Here is a 16,729-nt window from a genome sequence, read left to right as displayed (position 1 = left end):
GAAATGTCTTTAGGATTTATTTTTCAATACAGTAGATGATACTACTTCTAATTACCAAAGCCACTACTATGATTTCCAATATTGCTCACTACTATGATTTCCAGTATTGCTCAATGGAGGGGTACCTGGCCACTGAATGGAAAGGTTGTTTTCTTAAATCTATAAAGACTTAGATAATACCATCTTTTAAAAACAAACAAACAAGAGTTGTCCTTTTTAAAACACAGCATGTTGAGAATGACTAATACACCAACCCTTCACTGCTTTAGAGTTTCATTTAGTGGATTACACTAAAGTTTGCATTTGAGTTTAATAGCATTTGGATGATTTGCACATGTATCTGCATATAATTATCTAGTACTTCTGCATATCATTTGCAGTGTTACCTTTTTATCAAACTCTTATGCCAGGTATGTGGTACTTATGAAGTTCTCTCAGTGTGCAGATGGTGAAGCAACTGATTTTCAAGCAGAAGGGCCATAGCTGAGTGGGAAAACTCATGATTAGAATGCAGAAGATTCCAGGTTTGATCCCCAGCATCTCCAAGTAGGGCTGTAAAGACATATGCCTGAAATCCTGAAGAGCAACTGTCTGTGTCGAATCATAGAGCTTGAAGGGGCCTTGTAAGCCAATCGGCATCTCAGTGTAGGAAATCCAGAGCTAGAACATTCTCAACAGCAATTCTCCCAGCCCTCTCCCAGTGCATTTAGCATAAAGCTCTGAATGGGGATTCTAACCCCATCACTTTGAAGGTTAGAATCCTCCCCACATTCAGAAACACTGCAGGTTCCTTATCCAAAGGGGATTTTTTACTGAATTCAGCTAAAGTTAATTGCCCCTGCATCCCCATCACAGCTGAGCCACTGACTTTATTTTGAATGCTTGAAAGTTTATAGTTCCCTAAGATGTGCACATGTATGGTATGTATGTTTGCAAACACATTGTTTCTGCCCTTTACATGCTTATGTACATAGCCATGACCGAAAGATGGAACTTCCTGTATTGTAGATTATATGCTTTGCATTATATTTGTATGCAAAACTGATTGATTTATCACTGAATGGACATTTGTTGGTAGTACTGTAGGCCCTTTATGATCTGTCTGCTGTGCCATTAATACTGTTTACCCTTAACTGCCCTGGCTAGTTTGCAAACACTAGAGGAGAGAATTCTCTCATATTTCTTTTCTCAGTTCAGCAACTTGATTGCTTCCCTTTCACATACAGGCCAGCAGAGAAAAACAAGGCTCTGTGTGATAGAGGAAGAGAGAAGTTTGCCCTGCTTGCTTGGAGTTTTCTCTGCTTGTCCATTTGAAAAAATCATTCAAGCTGTTTTCCTTCCCTCCTGTCATCTTTGAAACCAACGCTGTACCACTTTTGATAAGGAAAGAAAAAACTACACACAGCTTGATCGCTCTTTCAATGTACATGTGGCTAAACTCTCACTATGATTGCTTTGTCTCACATATAGGGGACAAAATATGAGCTGAGATTTCCTATCACTGTTTGCCTTGCTGTTAACAGATTGTCTTTGCTGTTCTGAGAAACAGAGCTCGAGGGGAGACAGTTACTAGTTTTGTCTCCAGAAAGAAAGAGAAAAGCACTATCTTTGATACCTTTGTGCTTCAGAACCTTTACGCACAGTTAGCTTCTCAGGTGTAATTTGGAGAATTAATTTACATATACAGTGGTACTTCGTGTTATGTACTTAATCCATTCCAGAGGTCCGTTCATAACTGGAAACTGCTCATAACATGAGGCGCTCTTTCTCTAATGGCACCTCCTGCTGTTGCTGTGCCGCTGGAGCGCGACTTCCGCTCGCATCCCGGGGCAAAGGTTGCAACAAGGGGCATCTACTTCCGTAACCCACAGCATTTGTAAGGGGGATGGTATGTAACACGAGGTACCACTGTAAGTGGGGACAGTGTTGCAAATAGGATAGCCATGTGCCCTTCTTTATAAATGACAGTCCACGTTTTGTTGAAAGCGACCTTGCCCAGTCAACAGTCTTTCCCGCTGTGGTGAGAGGTGTATTGTATTTCTATTCGTATTATGGTAACTAAATTTGTAGCTATATGTATTAATAAGCATATGTACTCCCCCCCCCCCAATTCTGTTTCTTCTTAGCCTTTTCTTTAGTGATACATTTCCTCTCAGTGTTTCTCTATCCCTACTCCACATCAAAGGTGCTTACTGGTGCAGGTGGAGAATCTCACCTTGCTCCCGTTCTCATTCTGAGATAATGTATGTTTTGCAAGCTCAAGTGTATCTTTCTTGTCTGTTTCCAGGTCTCTGTAGTCAACCAGTTGGACATGCAAGTCATTGTCTCCAATGTTCCTCCTACTCTTGTGGAACAAAGCAAGGATCAGCTTATAGGGTAATGAAATGTGTTCATTGTCTAAACGTCTTATAGAGTCAAACCCTGGAAAGTACCAGTGGTTAAAATGTTACTGTTCAATCTTTCCTGAAACATCAGTGCAATAGGCAATATAAAGCTTAGAAAGAAGGGAGAAACCGAGGGAGAAGATCTAAGGCACAACATTTTGAGTTTCACTTTTGCTATTTTTGGAAAGCACTTCCATTTGGGTGTGCTTTTGAATGCCTCGCTGACATTTCATTTGTTTTGGTCCATCCATTTCAGCTTGCCAGGTGGAACAATCTCTCCTCTTTCCCCACCCCCACTGTTCTATGGATTTCCCCAATTCCCCATCCTCCAAGCCTCCAGGGAGGGGTTCAAATATACCCCCAAGGCGGTATATAAATTCAATAAATAAATAATAAATAAATAAAACACTGAGGGAGGAGAGAGGGCAGAAAGCCCCCCCAGCACTAGCAGAAGACCACTCTACTAGCAGGAGTCATAAGTTGAATCTGACCCTTGGTACAGATTTTGTTTTTAAATCACTGCCATTTAATGAGGAAACGGGATGAAATGGATTTAGGAATAAGCACGTGCAAAATTGACATGGATGAGAAATAGATTGAGGCATCCATCCCTACTTGGAAGGGAATCAGAAAAGGTAGCAAGTACACCAGGAAATTCCACATATATCCTCACCTTGCTGACTCTGTGAAAGAAATTCCACAATCCAGTCTTTTCAGTCAATTAATTACATTTATATAAATGTGGTTATTATCAAAATCTCTCAAGACATTTTTTTTTTGGAAGCACTGAAGGCAATGTAAGATTACCATACTTAAAATTTTCTTCTTTAACAAAAAAAGCACTCCTTGTTAAAAACCATCTTCCATTTTTATTCCTTCCCTATTATAGTAGCACATCAGAACAAAATGAACCTCAAACAAATTAAAGAAATGTGCTCTTAACCCACAGTTCCCACCTATTGAAATTGATCCTCAGTGATAAATAAAGTGCAGGTTTTTTTAATTAATGCAGTGATTATACCAACAACAACTTGTAGCTCTACTTAAAGGTATTAGGATTTTATTATTTATTTCTATGCCAAGAATAATTTTATTCATTCTTCAACAAAGCAACAATAAATTAGACCACAAGGAGAACAATTACTTCTGGTTAACATCTCTGATGAAATCAAGGAGACTACTCTTTAGCTTATTTACCATAAAAGCACTGGTGATCATTTCCCATTTCAATGCAGATATGTTGTTTTGGCTGTGAGACCAAATATCTTTTAATTTTAGAAAGCATCTCATTCTGGCTATTGTTCTGTTACTATAACAGGATGCATACAATAGTCCTTCCCTTCTTCTCCACAATCCATCTTTTAACAGCTTACTATTTTAAAATGTTTATTCATTAAAAAAATTGAGTTGTGTGACAGTGCCATGCTTTCTAGGGGTCCCGCGACAATGGATCAAAATAATATTGTGTAATAAAATGGGGTTATTAAAATTGTTGGTTGGTAAAATCAAAAGCGTATTATTAAACATGGGCGTAGCCAGTCATATGCAGAGATATCTGTGCTGCTTATCACGAACTGTGTCACAAGAGAGCCCACACTCACCTGGCACTCCAGGAAGAAAGCACAACAGCAACACAGGTGTGGTGTTAACAGCTTTAAGTGCTGTGCTTTCAGTACTCAGGAATTACCATGTCCCTCAGCAAGGGAAATGCAAAGGTGATTACATGAAGACTGTGTGTACAACAAATGAGTAACAGAAATTCATTCATCTCTCACAAAACTGAAATGCCCGTGGTCTCAGCACAGTGGGCCTAATCCAAGCATACACAACTGAAATAGCAAGTTGTTAGCAGATTGACTTATGCTTAATTTACATGTGCACACATATCTTAGCATAAGTGTTTACAACGATGGGGATCTTTAATCTGGAGGCAGTGGTTTCATTCTAGTGGTTATTGCACCATGTCACTGCTGCTTGAGAAATGTCAATACCTGCCTTGCCTGCTTGGAGGAGTTAGCAAGAGTCCATAAATATCTAATTACATGTGTTTAAATGCTTATGTACAAAAAATGGCAGATAATTAATAAAATGGCCTTGCGGCTTGAGATGTCACTACAAAATTTGAAAACATCAAGATGTTATTTTAACTAAGAAAAGGGTGCATATTTATGCATACTTGCTCCTAAACTATGCATTTTTATATGTCACCTTCATGGTTGCAGAACTGTGTTGGAAAGTTAGGAGAAGTATTTTGCTACACATAATGTTTTGAGAACTGCAAATTAGGTAACCAAAATTAACTCCTCTCCATCCCAACCAAAGGGGTGAATTAGAAGTGGAGTACAAAATGGCTCAGTTACCCCACTTGGCTCAAAAGGTCACCAGAATTAAATTTACGTTTGCAGCTATGTTTGCAGAAGCCTGTAGATATGTTAGTGTCTTCATCTTGGCTGTTCAGGCTAATGTAAATATTGCTGGCAACTCAGAAATCCATTTTTGTGTTTGTGCCTGGGCATTTATAAGCAAGAAATATTTTCCCAATTATGGACTGACCTTCCTCCCCCTTCTCTCTGCATTACGTCTAAAGGTATGTTTATAACAAAAAATGAAAATACACAATTTCAACATTTGGGAGTTAAAATTAGGTATTATGGCTGCCTGTGACTTTTACAATGAGCTACGGTGCTGTATGCTATGACATTTCATAAGGCTTTACAATATCTATTTTGGAATGAAGAATTAATATCTTCAAATCCTTATCTGACATACGTATGCTCAGCCTTTGATCCTCCACTGGGATTCCTGGATTCTAGACAGCATGGTGAAGATCTTGAAGCAAATCTCAATATACAGTGTTAGGGCTTTGTTGGGTCTATTATAATAATCTCTCTGTAAATTTCAGTTTTCAGTGCAGTGTGTGGGGGGGAATCAGTATAATGAAACATTAATACTTCCATTTGTCTTTTCATTTTGGAAAAATGAATTAATAGCTGTAGCTCTGTTGGAGGAAGAGTCTGTACTTTTAACTGTATCGTTAAGATCAGGATCCTTCTGCCAAATTTTGTGGACCCCACATTCACATCCAATGGTGCAGCAGAATTCAGTGCATGAATTGAAATGACAGTACAGCACATATGTGCCAAACTTTTAAGGGGCTGGTGTCCCTTATGCCTCCCCGCCCGCCTGGTGATTTTCTTATGGGGGCCCAGTCCCCTTAATATTTCCCCCCGTCTGCCTGTTTTTCCACCTCCCTCTCTCCTTCCCTCAGTTTGCTGCCTCTGTTTCTGGCTTGTCTCCAGGAGGAACAAGAGGGATGCAGCAGTAGCCATGGGCATAGGCAAGTTTATGGCATGTGCATGTCCTGGTTCCACGTCCCTCTTTCTCCTGCTCACTCGTTTGCTCCATACCTGTGGCTTGGTATTGAGCAGCCCTGCAGGAAAGCATGGCCAGGCAGGTGAGCCAGTGGAGACGGCGTCCTCCAATGGCAGGGATAGTGGCCCCTTTGGGGGACATCCCCCAAACTACTACAGCCTGAGCATTGATGAGCACACCTGGCCAGCGGGCAGCAGCACACATTGGAGAGGTGGGAGCATGGTTGGGGGAAGGCAGCTGACCGAGGGAAGGAGGGAGAAAGGAAGGCAGCCACCACCACCACCAACCGCCTGTACTCACTGCACTGAACTGGGCGTGCGCCGACGTGACCCCTGGCTGAGAAGTAGTGCAGCACAATGAGGAGGCAGCAGCAGGTGGCGAGGCGAGGTAGTGGGGGGCAGGGCAGGGCAAGATGGGCCTGCCCCCCAACGTTTTGTTCAAGAAGGCCAATTTAACTGACAGAGCCATTTTTTGCAACCTGTTGCTGCTACTCTGGCATACTGCATGGCCAGCCTCTCCCGACCTGTTAGTTGCAGGAAGAGTTAAAGCTGTTTGTGTTGTTGCTGGCAAATTCCACAAGGAAGAGTAGCAATAATGTGGGTTGTTGAATTAAAGGAGGGAGAAGTTGAAGGAAGGAACTCTGTGTGGTTCTGGGGGTCCTGTGATATGGAGGTAAGCGAGAGAGCACTGTGGGGTATAGAGAGGAAAGGGGGTGGCTGAGAAAATGAACTGGAGGTTTAACAGAATACAGGTGTTCAGTAGTTATAAAGAGAGAGGACATGATATGTACTATAGGCTGAAAAAAGTGGTTAATCTATGCAAGTGAAGAGTGAAAAAGGAAGCTTGACAAATGACTGTTGAAAAGTTAAAATGGTAACAGAAATCACCTCCTGCAGTTAATGTAGCTATGTGGACCTCCTGAGGTAATAAAAATCTGAAGATGACACTCATAGTGATTTGAGTTGCGCACCCCTGCTTTAAAGTGTAGAACTGCATGCATGAGGAAGAGGATGTTTATGCAGGGTGGAGAGAGGAACAGAATGTCTGCCTCCCTGGGGAGAAGCAGCCCCCTGAGGTTTGGTTAAGTACAAAGGAGGAGGGAGAGAGAAAGAAGCAAGCTGAGGGGAGAGAAATGTAGAGGGTGCCGTGCCTCTGAAAGCTGCTCTGCTAGCTGCAGAAATAAGAGATGTTGATACAAAAACAGAAGCAAAGGCAGCATGCAGAGCTGATCTCCTGGAAAGCATTGCTGTATAATTGTAATGCAAAAATGGAGGAAACAACTGAAGGAAAGGGCAATAAATAAGTACAGCTTTATTCATTTTCCTACAGACGAATGTGGGGCAGGGGGTGGGCATTGAAAATCCATTACATTCCAAAAGTTAGGTAAAGAAAAATAGCAATAGCTGAGTGCCTGGTTTAGGTAACACAGAGAGTTAATTGGCTTTGCACTGTGTTCTCCACAAGTGGATTGGGAAAAATGGGTAGAAGACAACAAATCCTTTCTTGTTTTTCAAGCCAGTGTGGCACCTATGAGCAAACATGAACTCATAGAAGTGGCCTTCTATGTAGGTGGGATGCTTTTAATGTATTTCTTTTTCCTCTTTTTTTAAAATATATTTATGTGGGGTTGCCCTGGTCAAAATAAAGTGAGTAAAATAATAATAATAATAATAATAATAATAATAATAATAATAATAATAATAATAATAATAATGGCTTTCCCTGTCATTCTCTATTTTGGAGGAAGAGTCACAGCTGGATAGGGAAGGGTTAACTAGTATGTCTCCAGCTGTGGCCCCTACACACACACACACACACACACACACACACTTAAAATGTTCCCCTTGAGTTAGTTAGGCTTGTGTGAACCTCTTTTTTAAAAGCCTAATATTTATAGGGATGTGATCTTTTTGAAAATTGCAGCTGGGCATTAAAATAAATTCTTGCACTCTGAGAAAGATTATTATTCATTCAATTTATATCCTACCCTTCCTCCTAAAGAACCCCAGGGAAGTACCCCTTCCCCCACCCCAAAAAAATAGTGTTGAAAAAAACCACTCGCAGGAGTGTGTGCATGTGTGTGGTTGTGATGCCTTGTGTGCATATGTGTGTTTGCCACGTGTGCATGATTGTGGCACATGTAGCAGTGTGGGTGGGTGGGTGGGTGGGTGTGGGTGTGGTGCCATGTCCAAGACAGTTTTTCTCATGTGCAGATGTGCCCACACACACATCCTGCTTTAGATGTTTTTGCGCTACAACAGGACCAATATTGCCTAAACTTGATGGTCCCCAAAATAATTTTTGGACAAAAATAAGTGCATAGATATGCTACTCTATACTGGAAACAGTGCAGTTGTGGTTGGTAGAGTTTCATCATATTTCCCATATATATTTATGCAATTTTTGAGATTTCGGGGTGCTTCACATACCTTATCTCTGTGATCTTTTACAATCCATGTTAACCTCTGCTTCTCTTTGTGTGGCCATCATGACTATGTTCTGCCTGCACTGTTGGATGCCTCTGAATGCCACTTTCTGGGATACATAAGTGAGAGATTGTTGTTCTCAAGTCCTACTTTCAGGCTTCCCCTGGGCATCTGGTTTGCCATTGTGAGAATATTGGACTAGTTGGGCCACCATCCTGATCCAGCAGAGCTCTTCTTATCTTTTTTCTTCTTCTCATCTCTTATTCTTGTTGAGTTCAGCAGCAACAGCACACAAGCAAGGCTTTCACACTAAAAAACCAACAACACATAGTCTTCATCAAGACGCTGCTTTTCATTCTATTCAATATTTATAGAATAACCAAACTGGGAGGATTTTGCATTATTTCTAGAGCCATGTGCATTATTTCTAGAGCCATGTGTATTTTTCAAACAAACAAAAATGTACAACATCATTGCCTTAGTTTTCTTAACACTCATGTAGACATTTCAGGTGTTGGGTTTTTTTAAAGGAAAAAATCATTAATATTCACCTTCCATCACTATCACATTTCAGCAGCTCCTAAATTGCTGAACAGAATAGCTGTTTGCTACATTATTACAATGTTTGAAGTTCATGCAGTCATTCCTGTAACTCATGTAAATCCCCTTTTCATTAGATGCAGCATGTAGCAAATGCCCACAGAGATACTATTCTGAAATGTATATATGCCTTTGTCTATAATGAATATGAAAAGCACTGCTTTTGTTAGTAGTTTCTTTCTGTCAGGTTAAATTTCAGAGGAAACAGGACAGAGGCATACTGTTCATTGGATCAGTTTGAAAACAATTCATTGATCTGTATATTGAAATTTTCAGTAGTGAGGTTTGTACCCAAGATGATTGCATGGTTAGAATAATCAGTGTCAAGCCCTTTTAAAACAATAAATGAAATTCAGAGAATATTGTGAGGAACAGCACATATTGATCTGAACTAGATTAGTTTTCTGCCATTCCTAGTATTATGCTGCTGCAGTTTTGCTTATCTTGTCCTTAGAGTAGTTTATATATTTTGTCATAGCAAACATTTTGGAGTACTAAAAGACACTTCTTTCCAGTGCAGAATGGATGCATGAACCATGAGGATTACCCTTCTCAGAGTTTCTAGATTAGAACTGAGAAAGGAAAGATGGGGAAGTTGCAATCTTTAAGAGGCCCAAGAGAGATTCCTAGTGTTGCTTAAATTGTGGGCAAGGCTCTTACACGTTTCTTGGACAAGAGAACCTGGGACTCCCATCTTAAAGTGGGGATATAAATATAATGGTTGTTCTTTGAAGTATCCCCAAGTAGGGATGTACAAAGGTACCTCCATCTGTTCATTCACACTTCGATCCAGTATTTTCTGTTATTGGTTTATTTTACACAAGTCTTCTGTTACATCATTTGCTGATGTAGAAATACATTTATTTATTTATTTATTTATTTATTTATTTATTTATTTATTTATTTTGCTAATATTGTAGCGCACAATAGACATGCATATATCAGTCATCAGCATTTACAAACCAGTTAACTTCCCTATGGGTTCCCTTTAAAAATTAATGAATCTAATCCTAACCATATCTACTCAGACATGCATCCCATTGAATTCAACTGGGCTTACTCCAGGATGAGGCAAGCTAGAACGGAAGGCTTGTGTCCTTGATTCAGTAGTAATTTATTCCTGTTTCATTTCCCTCGCTCGGATATCGGGGAAGGACAGTTTTGCATCCTGTTGAAATTTTTTGCTCTTTGTGTTTTGGTTTGTGTGAATTACTGTGGGCATAATAAATATTTTACAGGCATGTTCCTTTGGTCATTGTAATGCCACTTGTAAAATCCAACATTTTATTTCATAAATGAGTATTTTATGCAGAAGATGGTTGTGTGTATGCATTTGCTGAAGTAATGCTCAAGCTAGTCTATGTTCTAAATATTTGTAGTAAACAGAGTTTTGTGTTTGACAGCTAGAAATCCTTAGATTTTAACTGAGGAGCACAGATAAAATCAACAGGGGACAACAGGTCACTTATTTCCATGTGAAAAGAACAATCATGAATGATGCACTCTATTTTTAAAAGGTTACAATCATTCAATGATACTTCTGAATAGACATGGTTAGAATTGTCTATAGACTGCCTCTAGAAACAAACAGCTTTGTTGCATATAAAATTAGCAAACAACACTTCAGGAAAAAGAAAAGCAGTGAGGCCCCTGTTGGGACAGCACCAATTATACATCAATGAATATGTAAATAACATAAATTACAAGGCAATTTACATATCTCTTTACAATGCTGCATTAAAAAAAACACACACCTTTCATCATATAAAAAAACTGAGGTGAAAAACCTTCATAACAAGAGTCCATGTGATGATGGGGGTTGGGGATTGAATGGGTGAGTACAAGGAAATCTGCTTTATAGGCCAAAAGATTCCTCAGAGAATCCAAAGACGAACATAGCAAAACATTGAACAGTAACAAACCACTCGACTCCAAGACCTGTTAGTCAACTGTATAAAGAACATAAAATGTCTGCACCCTGTAGAAGAGGTGGCTAACTTTTTACCCTCCAGATATTGTTGGACTTTAACAGGCATAGGCAAACCTGGCCCTCCAGACTACAATTCGCATCATCCCTGACCACTGGCCCTGTTAGCTAGGGATCATGAGAGTTGTAGTCCCAAAACATCTGGAGGGCTGAGTTGCCTATGCCTGAACTAGAACTCCCATCATCCCTGATTATTTGCCACCCTGGTCAGACGTTGGAGTCCACGACATATCGAGGGCCAAAAGCCCTGCTCTTTGGATCCAAAAAAGGGATAAAGAAAAAAATGGTTGGAAAATAGTATCAAGAAGGAAAAGATGTGCCTCTCATTAATGGTTCAGAATGCACTTAACCCCATTCAGGCTGGCTTAAGCACTGAAAAAGGTCGGTATTTCATCATCATGAAATCCAGAATATAGGCATTGTTTTAGCCTCTCCCCCCCCCCCCATTTGAATCCTCTTGACTTGATTTTTACTGTTTTGGTTTAATTTACAGTTCTTTTGAGTTTGCTATACTGTTTAAATTTTCCACTGCATTGTTGTTGTTTTTTTGCTTTGAACCCCCTTTAAGAAGAGCATTTAGATATGTATCAGTGCAGAGGCCTATTTCTGTGGATAGATCTCACCTGCTAGATTCAGGACAATTTTGAACTGTGTTTTCTATGTCCCTGATACAGTGCATATTTGTGCAGCTACATTGCTTAAGCTATCTTGCAACAGTTTTGTCAGTTTCTATATAATGCCTGTGGTTTAACTGCAGGCCTAGTTTTTGCTTGTTTGTTTTATCATCCTGTGGTAAACCTGTCAGCTCCATACCCTGATTGCAAAGCTTACTATATTTCTTGAGGAATACTAGATACACTGCTACCTGCTATGTTATGTCATCTTGTATGTATCAATGAAATATTCTACTGCAACTCATCGTGGGCATATTTTGTGTGAGAAAGAATTTATTAGCCTTCTATGAAGAGGTGAAACTGACTCCTATATAATGCTAACAGTTTTATTTGGAAAATACCATTGGAATTTCCCCAAAGCCATTTAAAACTCAAATGCTATCATAAATACACATTAGTAGTGTTATGGGCACAATGCTGGTGAGAGCTGCTTCTTTGTTGCTACAGTTTTCCTTAGGAGTTCTGCACTTAAAAATAGATGGGTTTTAGGGTCTATGTGTTTTTTACCATTGAGCTTCTGTCTTTGTCTCTGTCTCTGTCTATCTGGAATGAACATGTCAATTAGTCACAGAAGATGTTTCTATTGCATTCCGTTATCAGGATTTTGGAACGCTATATTCAAGACCAGATTCCTGGCGCAAGGGTTGTGGTAGAATCCATTGGTGCTCGCAGATATGGAGATGGCTATTCAGAAGAAGACTATTCAAAATCCGATCTTATGGTCTACGCAATTGACCCTCAAACAAACCGTGCTATAATGAGGAACGAGCTTTTCAAGTATGTATTCCATCATGTCATTGTAGCATTATCTCTGTGGTCAGCACTGTGAATATCGGGTTGGCAGAATGGTTATTTTAGTTACTGACTTGACCACATTGCTTAGCAAAATTAATACCCCTCTCTCCTTTTGCACCACACTGTGATTTCATGCGCACCATTATGTACCTATAAGCTGTTGATATATGTATATAATACTTATAGCCACGTTCCACATAAGGCTCATTGGAAAGTTTTGAGTACCCATGTAATGCTGCTGTCTCATACAACACATTAGGATTTGAAACTAGATTTATCTTGACTCAGTGTCATTTCAAGGTTGCCCTTCCAGTGCAGCTGTAGAAATATATATTTCCCATTCTCTACCTAGGTTTTGGGCAGGGGAAAGAAGCATATATCTAGTTTTTCCCACCAGAAACAGAAAGGTTGCTCTGTTTGGGTTTTTTACAGATAGACTAGATGCTAGGGCTCAGAATGAGGAAGAACATAGGCTTAGTTCTCTCAAGCAGCTGAGCATTATTGAGGCTTCGTGGGATTACAGCGCACAAAGGAGACTGAGTCATGCTTCCTGAACCTATCCTCCTCTCTCATGTCCTCACCACTCAATCTGCACACCTCTTACCTATTATAAAGATAACGTCTGCAGCAGGAAGCCTACCATAAGGAGATTGGCTCCATATGTGATTTAGAATCCTGGACAATATAAACCATGAGACAATGAGGACACAACAGAAGGGGAGAGACAGAAACTGCAACAGCACTCTCTCCTTTTTCATAACTATAATCACATGGGAGGGAACACTCAAACAGGACTCTGAAGGTGAACTGAACCTGTATCTGGATCACTGGTAGAGGCTCTCATGACAGAATGCTCTTCTGTATAAAGCATTCTCTGTAACTAGAAAACTAGAAGTCAGGGAGAAAAACTTAGCCTGGCCAGTGGGAAAGCCATTTTTTCTCCTCAATAATGCCCTAAATGAAGTACAATATTTTACTAATAAACACATTTCTGTCTGCAGTTTTGATCAACGTATACATTTTCTCCTAATATAATGCAGTTTGTATGCTATTTTCACTAATATATACTCATTTATTCACACATTTCTTCTAATATTTGCATTTTTGTAAACATTGGTTGGAGAACTGCATTGCAAAGGACAGAACGAATTTTGTTCTCAGTTTGCATACCATTTTGGAAAGTGTAAAATTGGCTTCAAATATGAACTGAATTGAATTTCTCTCCTCTCCACCCCACGAATACTCCTATTCACAAACTTTGTCTGGGATCTTCAGCAGTTGTATGAATGACGCAGTCAGCAAGCTAAGGACATTTGCTGCAATGAGTGTGCATGTGTTGGTTCATTCATTTGTGAAGAATGCTATTTTTCATCTATATTCCCAAACCTATTTCATCTGTTGCCTTATATTTGTGGAAAGTGAGAGATCATTATTCTTTCTCCAAACCCCCTCTGGTGCCTGCTGCTGCTTTGCATATATTTTATTGTACCTCTTCTCCCCGAAGGAGAGTCAGGTCACAGTGCTCCATGATGGAATGAGGCAATCTGTCAGTCATATGTCCATGAAGCAAATACCTATGGGCTGCCTTATGAATTGTGATTCGTTAGAGGAATCTTATTCTCCTGAGTCCCAAATCTTGTGTGGATAAATTATAGCACAAGTGAGATAGAAAAGCATGTAGCTGTTAAGAAGAGGTATAGTGAATAGGCTCATCATAGGTGGTGTGAGTTAGAAATAGCCACAGAAAAAGAGGAGAAAATTAATTTATAGACTAATATTATATTAAGGTAAAGGTGAAGGTACCCCTGCTCTTACGGGCCAGTCTTGACAGACTCTAGGGTTGTGCGCTCATCTCACTCTAGAGGCCGGGAGCCAGCGCTGTCCGCAGACACTTCCGGGTCACGTGGGCAGCGTGACGAAGCTGCTCTGGCGAGCCAGAGCAGCACACGGAAACGCCGTTTACCTTCCCACTAGTAAGCGGTCCCTATTTATCTACTTGCACTCGGGGGTGCTTTTGAACTGCTAGGTTGGCAGGCGCTGGGACTGAGCAGCGGGAGCGCACCCCGCCGCGGGGATTCGAACCGCCGACCATGCGATCGGAAGTCCTCGGCGCTGAGGTTTTACCCACAGCACCACCCGCGTCCCTAATATTATATTAACAGGTAGCAAATATATAGCCTGACAGTGGTAAAGGTTTGAACATTCAGAACAAAACAAGAAAACATAATATTTATTCTGTAGTTTCAAACCTCTTGATTGGTTCCCCCTTTCACATGCAGATATACATACACACTCAAAAAAGAAGGGCTGGATTCAGTCATCAGTTGCATTCACACAGCTATCACTTAAGACAAGATAGTTATTTGCACTCATGGTGAGATGTCTTAATCTGCATTTTCTCAGTTCTGTGTTTATATGCAGGAATATTATCCCTGTGCAAATTTGTCCCACATTGTAGTATTTCAGTTTCTAGTCATTCTTTTATCCCGCTATGTCCTCTTTTTATGTCCTAAAAGTCATAGTTAATCATGCACTCAACAGGATATTTTATTAGAATCGCTCTTTGGTTTCAATTTATTCAATGGAATGAAGACAATTTCTGAAATACGGGGGTTCAATGATCCTGTGAAGCTTGCCTAGAGATCTGCTAGTTTACAGATCTCACTGCCTTTCTAGTAAGCTATGTAACAAACAGCCTCAAAATGGGTGTTTTGTTTTATTTTATGATAGTAGAATATCTTTCTTAGGCCTAAGCCCAGGAGCCAGGCTGGTACTCTTCCCTGGCTCAAGACATTTTCCTTGACACATACACAAAGCCCACTTGCATCATGCTTCTGTAGACGGGTCAGTCAGCTGATATAGTCCTTTAAATCGGCTACCTACATGGCTGCAGAACAGTCTCCTGATTAATTCTTCCTCTCATAATATGGAGCCAGGAAAAGACCCTTAGTTTTTGTTTCGTTTTTTGTAGTTTCTGGTGTGTTGTTTCTGGCATGTTAGTTTGATAACTATTCTGCAAGGATGATCCACAAGATCACAACCACCACACAACTTCTGGTGCTCCAGAAAGCTTCACCAGTGCAGCTGCTCCTGTCACAATCTATACCTGGAAATGGAAACACCTTTGTCGCACACATTACGCAGTTGTTCTTTTAAGCTTCGTATGCACAAATTGTATAAATCACCGGTGATACTTCAGCAGTTGGACCAACTCTTTTTTTAACACCTACCGCCACTGGCTGGCAACTCTACTTTCCTTTTGGACTACGAGAGGCTATTCCATATGACTTCTGTCAGTCTTCTGTGACTTCCTCTTCTTAGCTGCATAACTATAACTGAACAACTAAGAATAAACAAGCCAGGAACTAATAAACTGACTATACAGCTACATCTTCTTCTTATTGTGAATCAGAACACCCAAAGAGCTGCAGCACCCAATAGCCTAGATGTTTTACTCTGAAGTAAATGTACACAGGATCACAGCACATATTAAAAAAGAACTGTTTCTATACCTTCAGCACTAACAGCAGCCTCAGCTTTGCGTAATTTTTAGAGATTTAGCATCTTGTGTTAATTGGTTGTTCTCTCCAACCCTCTACCCCCCTCCCCCAAGACAGGTCTGAGGAATCATCTTGTATCATTTTTCCTTCATTTAATATACAGACTTTGTACTAAAGAAGGTTAACATGAAAAAAAAGTGAAGAAAGTGTGTGGTTTCTTGTTTTGAACAGCTACCGATTAACACTGGCTTAGAAGCAACCTAATTAAACAATTTTCTTATGCTTGCACAGTCAGCCTTTTTCCCCATTCTTCAAAAGCTTTATAAAATTTAAATCAGCAAAATCCTAGGGAATACTACCTTGGCTTTGGGGTAGAGGTGAATGAGTGTCAGCTTAGCAAAGTAAAGGGGGGAAATGAAGTGAGAGTTTCAATCTGAAGCATTAACATGTTTTAGCTTGTGGCTGGGAACCTCCAGAGGTTTGGTTCAGATAAGCTCAGATTCTTATCCTAATCTCCAAAGCTACTCCAACTGCTACTTTCCATCACCTAATCCTGCTGTAAGAAGCTTTGAAGGGGATTCTGTGACCTTTCTTACCCAGCAGATCCTGCAGGGGGATCTTAGAGATGGCTTTCATTGTCCTTTGGAAGAGTAAGCTGGGTTCTTCAGACACCTGTTTTTTCTTCTTTCCATGCCTCATGACCTGATTCAAGGAATGTCCTTCAGGGAATGGAGAACAGCAGAAAGAATGTGTTTTGGGCGAGAGAGAATGGAGAGAGGTAAATAAAGGACACAAGCCCTGTGTTGTATCTCTCTCCTCCCTTCATGGGCTCTTATATCCTCCCATATTTCCTGGTTCTCAGCAAAGCATGGTTTATGCAACCCACTTTTGTCTGCAGACCAGAACTGGAGATCACAATTTTTAAAAAATATTGACTATGCAAACAATAGTTTGCTCACTGTGGACAAAATGTGGCTGTATGACAGTAAAG

At 40.2% G+C, this 16,729-nt stretch overlaps 1 protein-coding gene across 18 annotated transcripts in view; it reads left to right on the top strand.

Annotated features, from left to right (window-relative positions):
- PCDH15 (protocadherin related 15) overlaps positions 1 to 16,729 on the top strand; it is a gene marked incomplete at its 3' end in the record, with an annotated part of 626,354 nt that overhangs the window by 573,868 nt on the left and 35,757 nt on the right. For all 18 annotated transcript variants that reach the window (XM_081912931.1, XM_081912944.1, XM_081912932.1 and 15 more), the window contains 2 exons: positions 2,288 to 2,376; positions 12,044 to 12,220. In XM_081912931.1, the coding sequence (XP_081769057.1) occupies positions 2,288 to 2,376; positions 12,044 to 12,220 (266 nt within the window). The remainder of the gene's footprint in view (positions 1 to 2,287; positions 2,377 to 12,043; positions 12,221 to 16,729) is intronic.

Source organism: Podarcis melisellensis, assembly GCF_964234715.1.
Source record: "Podarcis melisellensis genome assembly, chromosome: 5".
Lineage (NCBI taxonomy): Eukaryota > Metazoa > Chordata > Lepidosauria > Squamata > Lacertidae > Podarcis > Podarcis melisellensis.
Note: the sequence above shows the minus strand (reverse complement) of the source record. Positions and strands in the feature narration are given on the sequence as shown.